Here is a 16519-nt window from a genome sequence, read left to right on the forward strand (position 1 = left end):
GAACTGTCAGAAATTCAAGCCAGATTCAGAAGAGGATGTGGAACCAGGGATATCATGGCTGACATCAGACGGATCCTGGCTGAAAGTGGAGAATACCAGCAAGATGTCTACCTGTGTTTTATTGACTATGCAAAGGCATTTGGCTGTGTGGATCATAAGAAATTATGGATAGTGTTGTGAAGAATGGGAGTTCCAGAACACTTAATTGTGCTCATGAGGAACCTGTATATAGATCAAGAAGCAGTCGTTAGAACAGAACAAAGGGATACTGTGTGGTTTAAAGTCAGGAAAGGTGTGTGTCAGGGTTGTATCCTTTCATCATACCTACTCAGTCTGTATGCTGAGCAGATAATTTAAGAAGCTGGAGTCTGTGAAGAAGAACGGGGTATCAAGATTGGAGGAAGACTCATTAACAACCTCCCTTTTGCTGATGATGCAACCTTACTTGCTGCAAGTGAAGAGGACTTGAAGCACTTACTGATGAAGATCAGAGAGCACAGCCTTCACTGTGGATTACATCTCAACATAAAGAAAACAAATATCCTCACAACTGGACCAATAAGCAACATCACGATAAATGGAGAAAAGATTGAAGTTGTCAAGGATTTCATTTTACTTGGATCCACAATCAGCATCCATGGAAGGAGCAGTCAGGAAATCAAAAGACACATTGTGTTGGGCGAATCTGCTCTAAAAGACCTCTTTAAAGTGTTGAAAGCAAAGATGTCACCTTGAAAACTAAGATGAGCCTGACCCAAGCCATGGTGTTTTCAGTTTCCTAATATGCATGGGAAAGCTGGATGATGAATAAGGAAGACCGAAGAAGAATTGATGCCTTTCCATTATGGTGTTGGTGAAGAATGTTGAATATACCAGACTGCTAAAAGAGTGAAGAAATCTGTCTTGGTAGAATCGCAACCAGAATGCTTCTTAGAAGCAAGGATGGCGAGACTATATCTCACATACTCTAGACATGTTATCAGGAGGGACCAGTGCCTGGAGAAAGACATCATGCTTGGTAGAGTAGAGGGGTCATTGAAAAAGAGGAAGACCCTCAACAAGATGGATTGACACAGTGGCTGCAACAATGGGATCAAACATAGCAACGATAGTAAGGATGACACAGGACCGGACAGTGTTTCGTTCTGTTGTACGTAGAGTCACTATGAGTCAGAGCTGACTTGACACCACCTCACAACGACAGCAACAGTAGCTTCTGGTAGCTCAGGCATTCCTGGATTGTAGATGCATCTTCACATGACCATCCTTCCTGTGTCTGTCTCTCTGTGTCTCTTCTCCTCTTTTATAAAGACGTTATTCAGATTGAATTAGGTAGGACTCATCCTACTCCAGTATGACCTCATGTTAAGTGATAACATCTTCAAAGACCCTATTTCCAACCAAGATCGTATTCACAGGTTGGAGGAGTTAGGATTTCAACATATCTTTTTTGGGGGGGACACTGTAATACCCACAAAATGGTGATGTACCTCCCGGGTTGTCAGGATTAAATGGAACACTGCCTGTACACCTTTTAGCACAGTGAGTCACGTAATTTATCCTCATTATCTTGATATCAAAGCTGACTAGGCCAGGCCCTTAAGGACAGAAATTTGGATCTGGACAAATGTGTATGGGATTTGTAGATGTGATGAAAAGCATTGACGAAAGCTAGGGTTGCTTAGTGAGGCATTTGCATCCATGGCTGGTTGGGGCGACTGTGTCTGGGGTCCGGGGAGTCTAGAATCCTCAGCCTGGTACTTAGGGCTCTGCTTTTTACCACCTCCATCTATTTTCCCTCTTCTGAGGGTGTCTGGAAAATACCTTCTGGCCTGCCTCTGTGCTTCTGCTGCTATTAGTGTTGTTTTTCCCCTCTCTGCATGCCCTTTCTGAAAATCCTGAGGGTACTTATGCCCCCACGGTCCACATGCAGCTCACGGAACCTTACTGAGGCAAAGTCCTCTCAGTTCTTTTGAACCCAAAGTACTTATCAGACCTGTTTTAAGTGTATTGCTGTGTCTTGCTCTTTGTTCTTGTTGTTCCAAGTTGCCACTGTGTCAGCTCCTGCTCGTGGAGACCTTACGTATAACAGAAGAAAATGTTGAACGGTCCTGCATCATCATCATGATTGTTGGTGTGTTTTGGCTCATCTTCCAGAACTATATGAGGCAATATTCTGGGATCTATAAGGTTTTCATTGGCTAATTTTCAGAATTAGTTTGCTAGGCCTTTCTTCCTAGTCTGTCTTAGTTTGGAAGCTTTGCTGTAACCTGTCTACTATGGGTGACCCTGCTGGTATTTGAAATACCAATGGTATGTATAGCTTCCAGCATCGTAGCAACATCAAGCTTTCATAGTACAAAAAACCGACAGATGGGTGGTGGTATCCTGCTCTACTACAGTATGAAAACCACAGAACATTAGAGCTGGAAGGGACTTTTGAGATCTAAGGAGGTGGTTACAAATGAAACCTTATGCTTCGTTAGCCCATTAGATTTAAAACAGGTAATGATAAAGCTGCTGTGGCTAAGAGGGACCCAGCCTGCTCAGTTTTGACCTCTGCTGTAGGTGCTGGGTGGTTAAAAGACCCTTGAGGCTTTTTGCTGTCCACTAGGCTATCCAGAACACAATATGAAGACCACGGGTCTTCCGAAACTCACATTTTATAGGTGAAGAAATTAAGGTTCAGAGACGGGCAGTGGTTTGGCTGAGGCCCCACAGTGCTACTTGAAGCTGTGTCTGGTCGCCCCTGCACCCTCACCATGCATTTCCCATAGTGATGTTCAAACACGTTGACTGAGTCATGATGCAAGGAATAGCTAGGAAGGGGTGATGATTTTCTAATGGATTTTATATTTGCAATTAAGAAATGGTAAGTACAGTGTTATTTCTTCTGGTGTCCTTAATCCTAGACTGTTCGAGTGATGGGGGTGGGATGAAAACTAGCAAGAAAGACTCCTCGAGTGTGAAGTTACAGTGTCTTAGAAGGGCACTGAGTAGTTTTTTTTTTGGCTTTGACCTGCAACTCCTTAGCTTTCTCATCTAGGCCCTGGCCAACACGGGTCAGATGAAAGGGTCTGTGTGTTTTCAACAGGCAAGTATTAAGAAAAGGCTGGCGGACAGACTTTCTGTTTTGTTACCAAAGCTGGGATTTGATCTTCAGACCCGCAAGGTGAAAGGCTAATACCTTAATTTGTGTGTTTTATAAACAGCACCAGGTGAAGACCTTCTTCTGGCCTCCTCTGATACATTTTGTAGGATTTTAAGAGAAAACGTCTCTTATGGTTAAACAAAACAAAACAAAAACCTCTCTGCAATGGAATGTGTGTCCAATAGGGTATGGTGCTTCCCCACGTAGCCTTTCCTCTTCCTAAAAGCTTTCCTTTAAGGGTCATCTGTATTTTTCTGGTGTCAGTAAAATTATTTTTTAACAGAACATGAAAACTGGAGATGGAGACAGTCAATGGCTGTGTGTTAGAACCACACTGAAAGTTTTTTGTTTTATGTAAATAGAGATTGATGGAACATTTTACACAGAGTACAGGCTTTTGACAAAAAGTATTGATGGTTGCTTTCAGTAAGTGTTACTTGAGATGACAGAACATTGCATTTTAAGATGAATTACACGAGAAACTCCCTCTTTGGGAATGTCATACGTTTTATTTCATCTGTTGTTTTATGAGAGAATGACTGAAGTCATGAATACGTTAGACTGAACTGTTTCCTTTGCACATTATACGTCCCGGTTTGGTGCACGCCTATTTTAAATATAAAGTTATGGGGAAAATATTTATACTGGCAAATGATATTGATAAAAATGCTTAAATGTTCAGAAGCAGAACATAACTTCTCACATGGTTTCCCCTTGTGTGGTGGTGATTTGTGGGAAGCCCTGGGAACCTGGTTAAAGTTAAATATATACTTTTTTAGAAAGAGCTCAGAGATTTCTGATAAATGGCTTTTTTCTGTATGTTTGTTTGTGATTTTTCTCCCTTCTGGCTATATTTGGATTTAAAAAATGCTCCATTTATGTCTGTTCCTATATTGCTATTTGTTCTTGATGCTGGGGCCTAGAAGTCAGGGTCTGTGGTGACTTTGATTTTGGCCTTATTTATTTATTTATTTAATAGCATGTAATTGACAGCTTTTAGCTTAATGGCATCTGGGGGATTAATGGGTATTATACATTTACCATGTATTAAATGTACAGTCCTGACCCTCATGTTACTTATAACCCAGGGAGGGAAACACAATAAACAGGTAACACTGTTTCAGATAGCAACGTATGCCTTGAAGGCAATAGAGTGTAAAGAGTTGGAGTACCTCACAGAAGTGGGTGTGGGAGCTGTTTTGGATAGAGATGTTAGGGATGCCTTCTCTGAGAAAGTGACATTTAAGTGAAGAGCTGATGATGAGGTAACTCGAGCTGTGAAGAGGGTTGGGAGATGAGCTTTCCAGGCAGAGGGAATAGCAGGTGCAAAGGCCCTGAGGCCAGAACAAGTTCGACTTGTCTGAGGACCAGCAGGAAAGCCAGTGTATCTCAGGGAAAGCGATGGTGGGAATGCTGCAGATCTGAGGATTGACACGGTGGGTTTATAGGGAGGCCAAGTACAAGAAGAATATAGTTCTGTATATTTGTTTTATGTGTGTAGCTGTAGGCTTCTTCACACTGTCCTCATCTAGCACCTGGCCAAAGACGTTGTCCTGTTGCTATCCTGCTGGCCTCCATAGAAATATCTTAGTTTCCCATTGGCACTCCTTCTTCAAACTTTCACTCCCCCAGAATGAATCCCTTAGTTAAATGTGTTCCTACACTTTGAATATAACTCTGTTACCATGCTTAGCCCACATTACTGTAACTAGCTGTATATGTGATTGTCTAGCTAGAAGTAACTGTCACTGATGTTTGGGCCCCTAGTGCCTAGCACAGTGCCTGGTACCCAGTAAATGCTCAATATGTGTATTGACTAAGTAAGTGAAACAATTGTCTGCGTATTACCTGGCTGCCCAATTCATGTGTACTGGAAATTATGGTGAATGTAAAATCAGTAAAGACCCTGTTTTTGTAGAAGAAGTTTAAAATCACCTTATGGAAATAAGACTTAAAAAACAAAACAAAACAAAAAAGGAAATGTAGCTTTGGAGCTGATTTAGGACACTTATAAGAAGAGTTTAAATGGTTGTTAGTTTAAATAGTTGTTGCAGGGATGAGAGCTCTTGGGGGGGATTGAATGGCTAGGGAGACGTGCAGCATTCAAACCCTGGTGAGATGGAAATCCCAGAGGCCAGCTAAGTTGTTAGACTGGATTCTTCCTGCATTCGAGACTTTGTCCCAGGCCTTACGGGATACTTAGTCCTTCATAAATTTGGAGCCAATTTGGAACTAGCTAGCTGTTTTTCTCCCTGCTGAATTAATGTGCTGCTCAGCCGAAGCTCAAATATGAAATATATTAAAAGCAAACTAAAAACAGGTCAATGTTTTGCCTCTAATGCTATGGGAATATTTGTTTTTAAATCATCTTTTAGTACTCCACAAATCTTCCCCACAAAGTTATTTTTTTAGAGCAGAGACTATTTTTCCCAGTGCAAAAGGCCATTTCTTAAGTCTTGATTTAACCAGAAATTTACATGGAGAAAAGAGCCCCAGATCCCACACAAGTGAAACTTTATTTTTTAATCTGGGACACAGTAGGGAGCCCTGAGAAATACATTTTCTTCCAGGATTGTAGGAAGAATACATAGTGTTTGTTTAAAGCATCAGGTACTGAGAAATGTAATGGCAGGGTGAAAAGTTTGACCTCAGCTGCCAGATCTGATCTGCTAGGGGGTAATTGAGTTGCCATGTTTTTTTCCTCTTCAGTTTAAATCAAGTTTTGCTATAGCCCATTTAAGTGTCAAATTGGTAGCAAAACTTGACAACTTCAGGGTGCAGACTTGCTTTTGATCAGAATTTACATGCAAATCATTTTTGCCTTGAACTGTCAACTCCTGTTTCTGATACTCTGAGGGGGACAAGTCTCTCCCCGCCCCCTCTCCCCTCAAGCCAAAAGGGATGCTGGCTAATGTTATTCATCAGTGTGTGGAAGAAAAATTATCTTGATAAATATGGTGGTTAAACGATATTTTCCCTTTAGTGTGTCAGCTGTTGCAGCTGGGCATTTAATCTCCTTTTACCTAGAAGGAAATCAAACAATTATCCAGTGCTCGATGTCAAAAAGAAACTAGTGAATGAGGGGTGGAGGGTCACCAGTGTATTGGAGAATGGACTTAAGCCACCAAAACCTGACAAAGAGTGCTGACAGTCTGCATTTTCTTGGGCATTAAACAAAGTCTTTGGTAACTTTAAAGAATCTTTCTTTGCATGACTAAACTCATTGAGAGGGTTAGAGAGACAGCTGCCTCAGAAGTCTTAAGCCTGAAACTTTTTTTTTTTTTTGGTTTTGCCCTAAACCCTTGGGACGCTTAAAAACACGTGAGCGTGTGTAGCTCCATCATTCAGCGAGACAAAGGAGTGTTTGCACTTCCACAGAGTTAATAATGACAGTAGCAAGTCTGTCTTGTTTCCAGCCATCCTGTCTTAGCATTTCCAGTCATCTACCTTCCTGAAAAATTTTACTGTGATTTACACTTTATCTCTCCGTTCTTACAGACAGCCCCACTCTGAAAAAGCTGGAAAATAGAAGGACCCAATGGAAAAACATGGAGAAAAAGAAGGTTCTAGAACTTACTGTAGATTAACAAACCTAATTATGAATACTTACAATTGTCCATTATGGAACCAAAAGTTTCAATGAAATAACATGAAGTTTTGTTTCTAGCGGGCCTGAAATTCCTTCCCATCACTACTACACCCCCAGCGGGATGAGAACATCAAACATGTTGCTTTGCCAAGATGACAGCCAGCGTTGTGTCAGATGGCAGACACATGCAAACCTGACTTGTGAAGTCAAAGAAATTGCAAGATTGGATCTGCTGGATCCGACGAGGCCTTGTTGCAGACCCTTTGGAAATCTCCTCCTCTACCCGGGCCTTTCCTGCCCCTGTCCAGCATTGCCTGCCTGTGTGCTGTGAAATTTTAATTGAATTGTTAATGACACCGAGGAGTGATACAACACATGAGAAACTTCCAAGAATCAGTCAGGAGGAGCCCTTTTTCTTACTGTTACAAAACAGAAGACACTGGGAAATTGACAAGTCCAAGCGGCGAGGCCAGGGCCGTAATTGATAGCAGGCTGCTGAGAGCCAAGGTCCTTCCCTGGTAATTGCAAGCAGAGGCAGCCTCTGTGATCTCACCAGTGGTGTTGGCCACGCCAGAGCGACCGGGCTTTGACGGATTGCTTTCCTGCAGTAATGACTTAGGCATGTTCCCCCTCTCGCATGAGGCCATGTGTCCCTCCCACTGGAGAAAAGGAGCTGAACATTCTGCTGCTTCTTTAACAGGGCACTGTTAAAACAACTCTATTCTATTATATAAGCCCTATAGTGCCAGGGGACTAAATTTATATGGTTATAAACAAGAGATATTACTTTAGAATACCACGATACTGTGTTTTGCTATTTCTTTAGGATTTCAAATGGTGTTTTCAAAATAATGGATTTTACTTCAAAAAAAGGGAGGGGGCGAGTGGGAGGGGAGGATCCCGTTTCTGAACATGACCTTCATCCTGTTTTTAAATTCCTTTGTGTACCTTTTCTAATTCTCTAGCCCAGTATTTATTTGTATTTGTGTTTGTTTTGCTGGTTTGATTGGACTCTCTATGGGGGCATCAGAAATATTATTTACTTTAGGATTCTGAAATAAGATAGATATTTTATTTCATGTTTTTTAAACTCTCCAAAGGTTTCTTTTTATTTATTTATTTTTCCTTTCCTTATCTGGACATTGATATATTTCAGAACTTTTATGTGGCTTTTCCTCCCTCTCTGCACTACTCTCCCTTCTCCCCTCTTCCCTTCCTGGAATGTAATTTTGTCTATAAAATACGATGGTAAGCCGAAATGTCCCCGCTGATCTATAGCACTTCTGGATTTTCACTCCTGCCAGTAACAGGAACTTACTAATTCTGATATAGGGGCCCCTGAATGTGTTTCCCCACTGTAGCTTGTACTTTCTGGCGTATTTAAAGTTTGGATCCCTCACCCCACCCCTGTCCAAACATAGCTTTACACCAAGAACCAACTTCAAAAGAGTGCCAGAAGGATCCCTAAAAACTCAACCAGATTCACTTAAGAAATGAAAAGAAGCATTGTGAGCGTGTGTGTGTGAGCATGTGTGTGTGTCTCCACACTCACGTGATAGATACGTTTTGATGGGAACCTAAGAGGAAGGGTACAGATTAATACTCATGGGAACTTCTGGAGGAAGACTGGATAGAGAAGAGATTTGACTGTGATTACTCACCTTGTACATCTACCCCTCGCTTACCGACTATCTTATTATCTGACATTTTGTGTTTATGACAATAGTAAAATATCTACTATCCAACTATTTTGTGTATTAACGACCCCACCGATCTTACCCCCTCGCCCGTGCAGCTTGTCCAGGGAGCTTGGAGGGAGGAGCAGCATGGCCTGCTGGTATTTAACCCCAGTCTGGAACCCACAGGACGGCTGACACTTCAGCTTCTCCTGGCTTCTGCCTCCCCTACCCTATTCTGGCACACCTCACCCTCTGCCCCGTGCTCACCTTGCTCACCTCACATGCTGACACTGGCTGGTGGGCACAGGTACTGGGGCACAGGCAGCGGGCAGCATTCACCTCTGTAGAGCCACCCCCTGACCTTGGTTGCCATTCACTGCCCAGCTCATGCTGCCCTGCTTCCCATACCTGGTGCACTGCGAAGTCTGAGCTGGGACGACGGGCAGCTGAGGATGCCTGGCCAGCAGCCCGTAGCATGGGTTCAGATTCCAGCAAGCAGAGTGAGGGTGAGTCTGTGACTGCTGAAGGTACAGAGGGCCTAGGGCCAGGGAGGAGGGAAGGCCGGGCAGGAAATCAAGAGTATTTCACATAACGCCGATGTTCGCATAACAACGTAGTCTTTGGAACCTAACCGTGTTGATAAGTGAGGAGTGGGTGTATTTGGTCTCTCACTCCCAAAAGTTTATTGTTAATTGGTACATGTGAATTTAGAATTTACATTCTTAAAAAATGAAGGTTTAATTCATGGTACGTTCCTAAGCTATTTCATAAAATTCATTTACGCAAATGAGCACTATTTTAAGTGAAGTAGAAATTGTGGGCTAGCCTGAGAAACTAACCATTATTGCATTGGTTCTATTGGAAAATACCTTCAGAATCCTAACTTGGATGTTGGGTGCTGGGAAGACAGTTTTTCTTGCCTTCCTCATCATTGCCTATATCTTGGAGAGGGAGAGACCATTCATTCCCTCTCCTGCCGTTATCCTAGTAGTGAAAGGATTGCCCCTGACCCTACCTGAACCATTGAGGGAAAAGTAGAAACCCTTCCTACTGCCCCTGTCACAGTGTTAGTCCTATGTAGGGCATACTTGTACATTTTTTTTTTTTTAAAGTAGGGATGTGCTGTTACAATTTCATGTAATTATTTGACCACATTCTATTCATGTAGGTAGTAGTCTAATGCTTTTATTCTCTTAGCTGACTTCCCCGTGTTTTCAGTGTGTTTTGTTTTACAGCACTGGTTCTCATCTGGGGGCAGTTTTGACCTCATATCCTTCTGTGGACATTTGTCAGTGTCTGAAGACAATTTTATTCTAACAACTGTAGGTGGTGGTGCTAATGGTGTCTAGTGGGTAGAGGCCAGGGATGCTGTTACATATACTACAACGCACAGGACAGCCCCATAACAAAGAATTATCAGGTCGAAAATGTCACTATTGTTTACCCCAGTGGTATATAGAGATAAGCACTCCATAAAAGTCCATGAATTGATTCGAAAGTCATAATCTGTCAATCAACAAGTATTACTGAGAGCTTGGGGTTGCAATGGGGACCCAGAAGCAGAAGTACTTGAAAGGTGTAGAGCTTCCTGGTTTTAAACACAGGCCTCTGACATGCACTTGGTTTTAAATTAAAGTTACACGTATGGCTTTCGGTTTGCTGCTTGTTAACCTCTCTAAGCCTCAGTTTTCATCTCTGCTAAATGGAATGGAGAACACTACTGATATTATAGGTCAAAGCCTGTAGCGCAAAAACTAGAGGTCAATAAGTAAATGTTAGCTATGTGTAAATTGGTTGCTGTCCTAAAAGTGCTGATGTTTAAGTGTTCAGCTTTTGACCCAGAGCTTGGCGGTTCGAACATACCAGCAGCTCCCCGAGAGAAAGATGTGGCGGCAGTCTGCTTTTGTAAAGATTATAGCCTTGGGAACCCTATGGGGCAGTTATACCCTGTCCTAGAGGGTCGCTGTAAGCCAGAATCAACTTGATGGCAATGGGTTTAGCTTACTAAAACTTCCCACTTTACAGATGAGAAAATGGAGACCCAGAGTGGGGAAGTGATTTACTCAAAATTATGACAGTTAGTGGCAAAGTTGGGACTAAGACTCAGGTCTCCTGATTCTAAGTCATATATTCTTTACAATATTAAACTTCCTTTTATGGTCCAGAAGTTAGGGCTGGTTGAGGAGGAAAGTCCAACATATCTGAAACAATTAGAAAAACATTTAGTACAAAAATTCCAGTCTGAGAGCTCTGGATTCTGGAAGGACACAGGGGTAGGGAAGTAGGATTATTGTTTATAATGAACATGAAACTCAGGGGTACTCTGATATGATGGTTGTCTAAATCTCGTTGGGAACTAATGGGAAGCCTTCCAGGGATGAGTCTTGTGCTTCAGTTCTTTTAGTGCTGAGAAGCATCATTTCATGTAGAGCTTAGACACTTTCATGAAGGTTTATTTTATTGTACTTTAAGTACAAGTTTATAAATCAAGTCAGTCTCATACAAAAATGTATACACACCTTGCTGCGTAACTCTAGCTGCTCTCCCCCTCATGTGACAGCACATTCCTCCTCTCTACCCTGTATTCCCTGTGACCACTCAACCAGCTCTTGTCCCCCTCTGCCTTCTCAGCTTGCCTCCATACAGGAGCTGCCCACATTGTCTCATGTGTCTACTTGAGTCAAGAAGCTCACTCCCCACCAGTATCATTTTCTACCTTGTAGTCCAGTCCAACCCCTGTCTGAAGAGTTGGCTTTGGGAACGGGTCCAATCTTGGGCTAACAGAGGGTCCAGGGGCCATGACCTCTGGGGTCCTTCCAGTCTCAGACTATTAAGTCTGGTCTTTTTACAAGAATTTGAGGGCTGCATCCCACTGTTCTTCCACTCCACCAGGGATTCTCTGTTGTGTTCCCTATCGTGGCAGTCATTGGTGGTAGCCAGGCACCATCTAGTTCTTCTGGTCTCAGGCTGATGGAGTCTCTGGTTTATGTGGCCCTTTCTTGTGAAGTTTTTGAAGACTTCAGACACGTAGAGGAGCAATGAGAAAACATTTATTGAGTGTTGAACAGCATTGAGCATGATGCCGAGTGACTCGACACACATTTTCTGGTTTCAGTTGTCTTACTGACTCTAATGTCACAGGCATTCTCCTTTTGCCAGATGATGGGAACAACAGGGATATGTTAAGTTAGTTATGACGTAACCAGACGATGGTATACCATGCTGCCTTCAGAAGTCATGTTTTTGAAGAATGTTTAATGAAAGGGGGAAATTGTCATTCACAGTTCTTAAGTTAAAAAAAAGCTGTTATGAAACAGCATGTGATTGATCCCAGTTGTACTTTAAAGTATGTATATGCAGAGAAAAAAGACTGGAAGATTATATATCAGAATATTAACTGGGTATTTCTAATGTTGGGGTCAAGGATGATTTTAATTTTCCTTATCTGTATTTTCATTAGTCTCTATTTTACAAATTAGTCAAAGTTTTTTTTTGAATGATAGGATTGAAGTGATTGACAAATATTTATTATCAAGGTGCTTGTTCCTGGAAACTATAAGCAAAACCAAAGAAGTATAAAAATGGAGTCTCTGTCCACAAGGAACTTTCATTATAGTTCTGGAAAGAAGACCTACATGTGTGGAAAATTTATTCGTAATAATGATAATTATTGATAGCTCGGAATTACTACACCATTATGCAGCTGATAAGACTTTGATAGAGAATTTTTATATTTTTCATAAGGTATTTATGTTAGTGAAATAACAGATGTAAGTCTATGTGATTTACATCTGTTGTTTCAGTGAATCCTCCCAAATAGCCCCGTGAAACACTGTCTTAGTTTTCTGGGATTGCCATAACAAATTACCATAAATTGGCTAATTTACTATGACAGACATTTATTCTCTCACATTTCTGGAGTCCAGAAGTGCACGATCAAGGTGTTGGTGAAGCTGTGTTTTCCTTCTGAAGGCTCCAGGGGGGATTTCTTCCTTACTGTTTAAACTTCTAGTAGCTCCAGCTGTTCTTGGCTTTTGGCTGCATGACTCCAGTCTCTCCCCCCATCTTCACATGACTTTCTCCTCTTATCCCTGTGTCTGTCTTCTGTGTGTCTCTTACAAGTATGCTTGTTATTGGATTCGGGGCCCACCCAGGTAATCCAGGATGATCTCATTTTGAGATCCTTGACCTAATTACATCCGCAAAGACCCTTTTTCCAAGTACAGTCACATTTACAGGTTCCGTGGGTTAGGAGAGGAACATAAAATATTTTTGGGCCACCATTCAACTGACTACAGGCACTTGTAAGTATTCCTGTTTTACAGATGGAAAAACTGAGTGCTCGAGAAGTCGGGAAGCATTGGAGCCAGAATTAAACCCAAAATTCATGTCTCTGACCACCAGTTGTTATTACCTCCTGGGAAACGCTGCTCAGCTGGTAAATCACCTGTTGCTTATTGCCAGTGAAGACTGTAATAATGATTAGTTGAACAGAAGTGGATCATTTTAGCCTGGATAAGAGAAGGGAGAAGAAAAGTCAGGAGTCTGGTCCCAGCCTTGACGTGGTGGGAAATAAGGTTCCCCACCCACTTTCCACCAAGGTTCCGTTTGCTCATCCACAAACCCGGCCTGTTGTTCCGGGAGTTCTGTGCAGCATCTCTGGACCAAAACACACGAACCACTTCCTAGGTTATTTCAGGAGCAAACAAGTGTTAGGAGGAGGAGACCGGCGTGAAGAAATGTCTTGGGAAGCTGGCTCTCTTTGCTCATCTCTAATTAACCGGACTGGTTGCCCTTGTGATGATTTTAACACTGACTTGGGTGAATGTGGCTCTGACAGATAGCACCTCTCCCTAGCCTAGCTGAGTTATCTTTCACGTCACAGCCTGCCCTGTGTCTGTGGTGCCTATGCAATGACCATAACCATAGTGGCCACAGGAAGCACTGTGACATATGTGTGTTTCATCTTTATCAGGAATGTCATGTGGCATTTCCTGATTGCACTAGCAGCTTACTGCCTCATTTGAGTTTCCAGACTAAATACCAGCTCTCAAGCCACATGTGTTTACAGTATATAATAAATCTCCATTTGTCATAATGGTTTAAATTTGAAAGAAAAAGGCGAGCTGTGATGTAAAAAAAAATAAATTTGGCTGTTATAAATTAACTTTCTTGGAGTTTCAGGTCAAGCCCAATTTATTAAGGGGGATAAAAAAGATAGAAACCTGGTCTGTGCATCACAGTTGTGATTTATCCACACCTTGATGGGTCCTCCCCCGGACCTTTGCTTGAACTGCAGCTGGCTTGGTTTACGCAGAACCTGCTGGGAGCTGAGGTTGTAATGAAAAACAGTTATTCTTTCATACTGCTCACAAGAAGAGGGCTCACTTTATGAAGTGATTTCCTTAATTTGATTGTAGGGCTTTTAATATTTATTTTCTCTGGATTAATCATACTGTATCTTTATGGTAAGTATAAACACAGTGATGAAAGACAGCATTTAAAGAAAAAAAAAAACACTCAGAGGACAAATGTTTCTCTAGAGGTGGCCTGTCGGGAGCCCTTAAAGGGTAATTAAGAAAGTTATTTTGGGTTTGGTAGCAATGTTGTGAACTTTTCCAAAGACTCTTCTTCAGAGCAGGAATGGCATTTAATATTTTGCAGATTAACCTTTAGTGATGAAAAGAGTGTGTCCAGTATTGGCTTCCCGTGGCAGGAACCAGCAAGAGCTGCCAGTTTTAGCTCGCATTGTCCTTCTGTGTAAGCAGGCCCACTATGTGCCCTGGATTTGCCCAAGGAAGAGTTTTGTGAGCCCCTATACTACCCAAGAGTGAGGAATTCTTACCACTCTGGGATGGACCCAGGAGCCTAGGATCCAGCATAAGCCTTCTTCGGCTCCAATTAGATTCCTTCTGACCTGGACAGCCCACAGTATTTTAAACTAGCAATGAAGGGCAGTTTCTGTTCTCCACAAAGGCTCCCCAGATGGTCTTTTGCTTCCTAGAGTTTCCTTTTGAAGGTTCGTGTTCTTAAGGAGGACTACTTAGAGCCAGATGCTGAGTGATCCATTACAAACATGAAGGTGAATTTTCATATACCTTCAGGTTATTGAAATCTGTAATGTTTATTTCTTTGATCTCTGGCTTATATAAGAAATCTAAGTATATGTTGGAATTACATATAGTTTTTTGTGTAGGCCTGTCTGTAATGATAAATCTACATGGTCAAATTCCTTTGCGTAGTCAATAAAACACAGGTAAACATCTTTCTGGTATTCTCTGCTTTCAGCTAAGATCCATTTGACAGCAGCAGTGATATCCCTCGTTCTACGTCCTTATCTGAAACCAGCTTGAATTTCTGGCAATTCCCTGTTGATGTACAGTAGCCCCCCCTTCTCCACAGGGGATATGTTCCAGGACCCCATGTGGATACCTGAAACTGCAGATAGTACTGAACTCTCTATATACTATGTTTTGTCCTGTACATACATACTTATGATAAAGTTTAACTTATAAATAAGGCACAGTAAGAGATTAACAAAAATAATAATAAAATAGGGCAATTATAACAATATACTGTATAAAAACTTATGTGAATGACAGAGCAGTAGGGCGTGAGTTTTTATCATGCTCTGAACTCATTTAAGATTTTCAGACCACAGCTGACTGCAGGTAACTGAAACTGTGGAAAGCAAAACCACAGATGGGGGGACTACTGTAGTACTGCAACTGTTTTTGAATTATTTTCACCAAATTTTACTGGCTTATGATATTAAAGATATTGTTCAATAATTTTTGAATTCTGCTGGGTCACCTTTCTTTGGAATGGGCATATTTATGGATTTCTTCCAGTTGGTCGGCCAGGTAGCTCTCTTCCAGATTTCTTGGCAGAGATGAGTGAACGCTTCCAGCATTGCATCTGTTTGTTGAAATATCTCAATTGGTATTCTGTCAATTCCTGGAGCCTTGTTTTTCACCAGTGTCTTCAATGCAGCTTGGACCTCTGCCTTTAGTACCATTGATTCTTGATCATATGCTACCTCCTGCTACGGTTGAACATTGACCAGTTCTTTTTGGTACAATGACTTTGTGTATTCCTTCCATCTTCTTTTGATGTTTCATGAGTCATTCAATATTTTGCTCATATAATCTTTCAATATTGCAACTCAAAGCTTGGATTTTTCTTCAGTTCTTTCAGCTTGAGAAATGTTGAGCATATTCTTCCTTCTGGTTTTTTAACTTCAGGTCTTTGCACATTTCACTATAATAGTACACTTTGTCTTCTCGAGCCACTGTTTCAAATGAGGGATGTCATTGCTGATGTCGGATGGATCTTGGCTGAAAGCAAAGAATGCCAGAAATGTTTACCTGTGTTTTATTGACTGTGCAGAGACATTCAACTATGTGGATCGTAACAAATTATGGATAACATTGTGAAGAATGGGAATTCCAGAACACTTAATTGTACTCATGAGGAACCTGCACATAGACCAAGAGGCAGTTGTTTGAACAGAACAAGTGGATACTGTGTAGTTTAAAATCAGAAAGGCGTGCATCAAGGTTGTTTCCCATCACCATAATTATTCAGTCTGTATGCTGAGTAAATAATCTAAGAAGCTTGACTATATGAAGAACACAGCGTTGATATTGGAAGAAGACTCATTAACAGCCTGCAATATGTAGATGACACAACCTTGCTTGCTGAAAATGAAGAGGACTTGAAGCTCCTACTGGTGAAGATCAATGACTAGAGCCTTAAGTATGGATTATACTGCAACATAAAGAAAACAAAAGCCCTCATAACTGAACCAATAAGTAACATCATGATAAATGAAGATAATATTAAAGTTGTAAAGGATTTCAATTCACTTGGAATCACAACCAACGGCCCTGTAAGCAGCGATCAAGAAATGAAACAATGTATTGCCTTGGGCAAATCTGCCACAAAAGACCTTGTCTTAGGCTGGGTTCTCGAGAGAAGCAAAACCACTAAAGTGTATAAATGTATATAGAGAAAGGTATCAAGGAAATGGCTTATGTGGTTGTAGAGGCTGGAACATCCCAAGTTTGTGGGTCAAGCTGGAGGTTTCTCCTGATTCAT

General features: G+C 41.6%; 2 protein-coding genes across 6 annotated transcripts in view; both read left to right on the forward strand.

Annotated features, from left to right (window-relative positions):
- LOC135227856 (leucine-rich melanocyte differentiation-associated protein-like) overlaps positions 1–16519 on the forward strand; it is a 464639-nt gene that overhangs the window by 143422 nt on the left and 304698 nt on the right. Inside the window, exons 4-5 of one of the 4 annotated variants that reach the window (XM_064269082.1) lie at positions 6650–6714; positions 6819–8291. The exons of 1 other annotated variant lie outside the window; for it this stretch is intronic. In XM_064269082.1, coding sequence (XP_064125152.1) covers positions 6650–6680 — 31 coding nt within the window. In that variant the 3' untranslated portion in view covers positions 6681–6714; positions 6819–8291. Of the gene's footprint in view, positions 8292–16519 lie in introns of those variants that run through there. 2 more of the 4 variants (XM_064269080.1, XM_064269081.1) reach the window with 2 other exon arrangements.
- Positions 1–16519, forward strand: part of LRMDA (leucine rich melanocyte differentiation associated) — a 1290642-nt gene that overhangs the window by 132506 nt on the left and 1141617 nt on the right. The gene's annotated exons all lie outside the window — the stretch shown is intronic.

Source organism: Loxodonta africana, chromosome 16 (assembly GCF_030014295.1).
Source record: "Loxodonta africana isolate mLoxAfr1 chromosome 16, mLoxAfr1.hap2, whole genome shotgun sequence".
NCBI lineage: Eukaryota > Metazoa > Chordata > Mammalia > Proboscidea > Elephantidae > Loxodonta > Loxodonta africana.